General features: G+C 39.5%; 1 protein-coding gene across 2 annotated transcripts in view; it reads right to left on the reverse strand.

Moving 5' to 3' along the window:
- Window positions 1–2,656: 2,656 nt before the first annotated feature.
- dph7 (diphthamide biosynthesis 7) overlaps window positions 2,657–4,473 on the reverse strand; it is a 7,483-nt gene continuing 5,666 nt past the window's right edge. For both annotated transcript variants that reach the window (XM_014028513.1, XM_014028512.1), the window contains one exon: window positions 2,657–3,396. In XM_014028513.1, the coding sequence (XP_013883967.1) occupies window positions 2,987–3,396 (410 nt within the window). In that variant the 3' untranslated portion in view covers window positions 2,657–2,986. The remainder of the gene's footprint in view (window positions 3,397–4,473) is intronic.

Raw genomic sequence — 4,473 nt, forward strand, 5'->3', positions numbered from 1 at the left:
GGCGATATTTGAAAGCTATTGCAGGTAACCCTCTGCTCAGTATGAAAAAAATTGAAAACTGATTTTTTTTAAAAGTTGATGAATCCTTCAGTTGTTCTTTAGCTGGTATTGTCAATGTATATGCAGATAAAAGATGGTGATTGTGAGGGTAAAACTGTGTAGTGGTGGTGGGGTTCCTTCTCATGTTGAACAAAAGTTTTAATACGTGTTTAAAAAACAGATGGACATACACAGATGTTATTTAGAGGATGGTTGTGTGACATCAGGGTATTTTGGTTCTGAGTTCCTGGGACATGCGAGAGCAGATGACCTGTTGCTGATAGCACTGCTCTTCCTACACATAATGAAAACACTTGCCTTGAATTTAGGGTTAAATAACAAATAATTGTATATAGATGAGTGTTTCATTAAGGCAAAGAAATAACTATGTATCCAGTAACATTAATAATAGGCTGAAGCAGTTGCCGCTACAGTTTCAACTTTGAAGCCGTGCTGGTATTAAAAAATATTGGGATTACATTGGTATTAAAAGGTATTAAACTTAACTTCAGAATTTCTGTATATACCCTGTTTTCGCTCAGTATCTGTAAAGTTTACAGCTCTAACCACGCTTGTGTTAGCTGGGGCAGCTATGTTGAAATGGGTTGATTTGTATTTTCAATAAAATTTGGTCAGTGAGCCTTGAAATTCTGCAAACACGACAGAAACACAATGYATCACCTGTCAGTGGTGGGAAACAAACAACTGTAATTATTGGCAAATTGATTAAAAATCAAACAGAGGAAAAAGAAAAGTGACACTACATTCAGAAAACTACATTTAAAAACACTGCTGAGTATTTGGTTGAATACAGTTAGGTCCATATACTGTATATTTGGATGCTGTCACACATTTAGTCTTTTTACCTGTTTACTGAAACATATTCAAGTTATAGTTATATAATGTACATGGACATAAAGTCCAGACATTCAGCTTTCATTTGAGGGTATCCACATTAAAATTGGATGAAGGTTTTAGGAGTTTCAGCTCCTTAACATGTGCCACCCTGTTTTTAAAGGGACCAAAAGTAATTGGACAATTGACTCCAAGGCTATTTCATGGACAGGTGTGGGCAATCCTTTCATTATGTCATTCTCAATTAAGCAGATAAAAGTCCTGGAGTTGATTTGAGGTGTGGTGCTTGCATTTGGAAGGTTTTGCTGTGAAGTAAACATGCAGTCAAGGGAGCTCTCCATGCAGGTGAAACAACCCATCCTTAAGCTGCAAAAACAGAAAAAAAACCCATCCGAGAAATTGCTACAATATTAGGAGTGGCAAAATCTGCAGTTTAGTACATCCTGAGAAAGAAAGAAAGAAATCACAGGTGAACTCATCAATGCAAAAAGACCTGGGCGCCCATGGAAGACAAGAGTGGTGGATGATGGCAGAATAATCTCCATGGTGAAGAGAAACCCCTTCACAACAGCCAACCAAGTGAACAACACTCTCCAGAAGGTAGAAGTATCAATATCCAAATCTACCATAAAGAGAAGACTGCATGAAMGTAAAHACAGAGGGTTCACTGCACGRTGCAAGHCACTCATAAGCATCAAGAACAAAAAGGCTAGACTGGACTTTACTAAAAACCATCTAAAGAAGCCAGTACAGTTCTGGAAGAACATTCTTTGGACAGATGAAACCAAGATCAACCTCTACCAGAATGATGGAAAGAGAAAAGTATGGTGAAGGTGATCCAGCTCATGATCCAAAGCTACCACATCATCTGTAAAACACAACAGAGCAGTGTGATGGCTTGGGCATGCATGGCTGCCAGTGACACTGGGTCACTAGTGTTTATTGATGATGTGACACAGGACAGAAGAATCCAGATGAATTCTGAGGTATTCAGAGCCATACTGTGTGCTCAGATCCAGACAAATGTAGCTAAACCGACTGGTCATCGTTTCATGGACAATGACAAAACATAAAGCCAAAGCAACCCAGGAGTTAAAGCAAATAAGTAGAATATTCTTGAATGGCCAAGTCAGTCACTTGATCTCAACCCAGTTGAGCATTTCACTTGTTAAAGACTAAACTTSAGACAGAAAGGCCCACAAACAAACAGCAACTGAAAACCGCTGCAGTGGAGGCCTGGCAGAGCATTAAAAAGGAGGAAACACAGCGTCTGGTGATGTTCATGAGTTCAAGACTTCAGGCATTCATTGCCAACAAAGGGTTTTCAACCAAGTACTAGAAATGAACATTTTATTTACAATTATTTAATCTGTCCAATTACTTTTGAGTCTCTGAAATGAAGGATTGTGTTTAAAAGATGCTTTAGTTCCTCACATTTTTATGCAATCATTTTGTTCGACCTACTGAATTAAAGCTGAAAGTCCCTAACCCTTCAACTGCATCTGAATTATTTTGTTTAAAATTCATTGTGGTAATGTCTAGAACCAAAATTAGAAAAATGTCTCTGTCCAAATATACTGTATATGGACCTAACTGTAACTATGACATGAAAACACAGGGTGTCATACAATCCAGAACAAATGAATTGTAGTCATTTTGAGTCCAGAAACCCTTGAATTCAAAGAACCTTTGACTTTTGTTCAGTCGAACATGCAGATCCAGATCTAACCAGATATTTTGAGAAAAACAAATAAAAGCAACAAACAATGAAAGAGACATTTATGTTTAGTTTGAAACAATATCCTGTCGGCTCCAGGGGAAATGTTTTTTCTGTTTGAAATTACATGAATCAGCTCCTCAGGACAAACAGTTTGGTAAGGCTACACAGAAAACAAAAGGTGTTTATAAAACTACTCATGTTGGAGCTGTGTTGGTTTTGCTGCTACAGTAGAACAGGAGAATAAGGATTACAGAGTTCCTTATTAAAAACAGGATGGTGATTAAAAATGGAGTTTTTGGTGACTGGATGATCTATAGAAGTGTTGAACTCCTCTTCATGATAAAGCCGTGTTCCCTCAGACATTCCTCCAGTTTAGCTGCAATGAGCCGACACCTGCTGAGGCTCTGGACTCCAGTCCCAGCGCCACACATGCAGCATGTGGTCATAGAATGAGCAGGTGGCCAGCAAACAGGACAGTGAGGGGGCGTCCTCGTCAAGCTTGGGGGTTGGACCTGCAGCAGGACGGGTAGAGGGGGCAGTGCTTTCCTCTGGGATATATCGTCCCACATCGTCCTCCAGAGAAGTGTCGAAGCTGGCAGTGGGAGACTCATACTGGATCCGTAAATGTCCTCCGCTTTCTGCGAGACCTGCTTTTGACTCTGTGCCGGGTGGGGATTGAGGAGCCGAGTCCTCGAGGGACAGTCTGGACCAGTCTGCTCCGTATGCCAAGGAGTTGTGAAGGATGTAGGAGGACAGAACAGGACAGGACCCTCCATCGCCCTCTGAACACAATAAAACACACTGATTCCTCCAAATATGATTACAAACTTATTTTTAATGCCATTACTGAAAACTGAAGCGTAGCTTCTCCAAGTCTAACGCCAAACCTTTGGCCATCTCAGATCAAATCTGTTGTCAGGAACAAGTGGCTTTTCTTTCTTTTAATCAGGATTAAAACATCCTTTGGTCAGGAGCTTGAGTCAGTGCTTGTTCATTGTAACAGGCTCACTGACATACTGAAGACCAAAAGTGTCTGAAATGTTTTTGTATCAGAAATAATCTGACTGAAGCTGTCCACTGCTTCTTTCTGTTTCCTCTTCTTTCTTTTTACTCTGAATAAAAGACTTAGAGCAAAACACAAATGCTTAACGTGTCAACACTGAGACTTTTACACTTTAAATATTTAGATTTTATTTACAACTTGTTTTTCCCAAAATGAACAAAGAAATTAAATCTTTGAAAAGCTTTGTGTTCATTACAATGTACCACTGCTTGAAATATTTTAGCTCTTAAATATTTTTCTGCTGATATTACCTTCTAACTAACATTTTGCTAATATTAGCATTTAGCTTCTGTTTAGTTAATTATAGCTCTTAGCTACCGTGTTGCCAGTCTTAGTCTTCAGGCATTGTTTTGCTAATTCTAGCTTTCAACTATCATTTTGCCAACTTTAGAATTCAGCCACTGTTTTGCTAAATTTATCTTTTGTTTTGATGTTTTTCTTTATTATTTTATTCACCTTTATTTAATCAGGCAAAAGGCCTGGACGTGTTTTGTGGTCTGTGGGAGGAAACCTGAGCACCCGGAGAAAAGCCACACCAGCACAAGGACAACACACAGACTGCACACAGAGAAGACCCCCAGGACTCTGAAGCAGAGATTAAACCCAGGACCTTTTTGTTGTGAGGCGTCTGTTCGAACCACTGATCCACCGTGCTGCAGTTCTGATCATTTTATCYAAAAATGTTTCTTTTTGATGCTGGCATGATATCTTCATCAGATCTGTGATGTCCTTTATTCTCCAGAAACTGTCTCACACACACACACACACACACACACACACACACACACACACACAC

The sequence above is a fragment of the Austrofundulus limnaeus genome, unplaced genomic scaffold (assembly GCF_001266775.1).
Source record: "Austrofundulus limnaeus strain Quisiro unplaced genomic scaffold, Austrofundulus_limnaeus-1.0 Scaffold774, whole genome shotgun sequence".
Classification (NCBI taxonomy): Eukaryota; Metazoa; Chordata; class Actinopteri; order Cyprinodontiformes; family Rivulidae; genus Austrofundulus; species Austrofundulus limnaeus.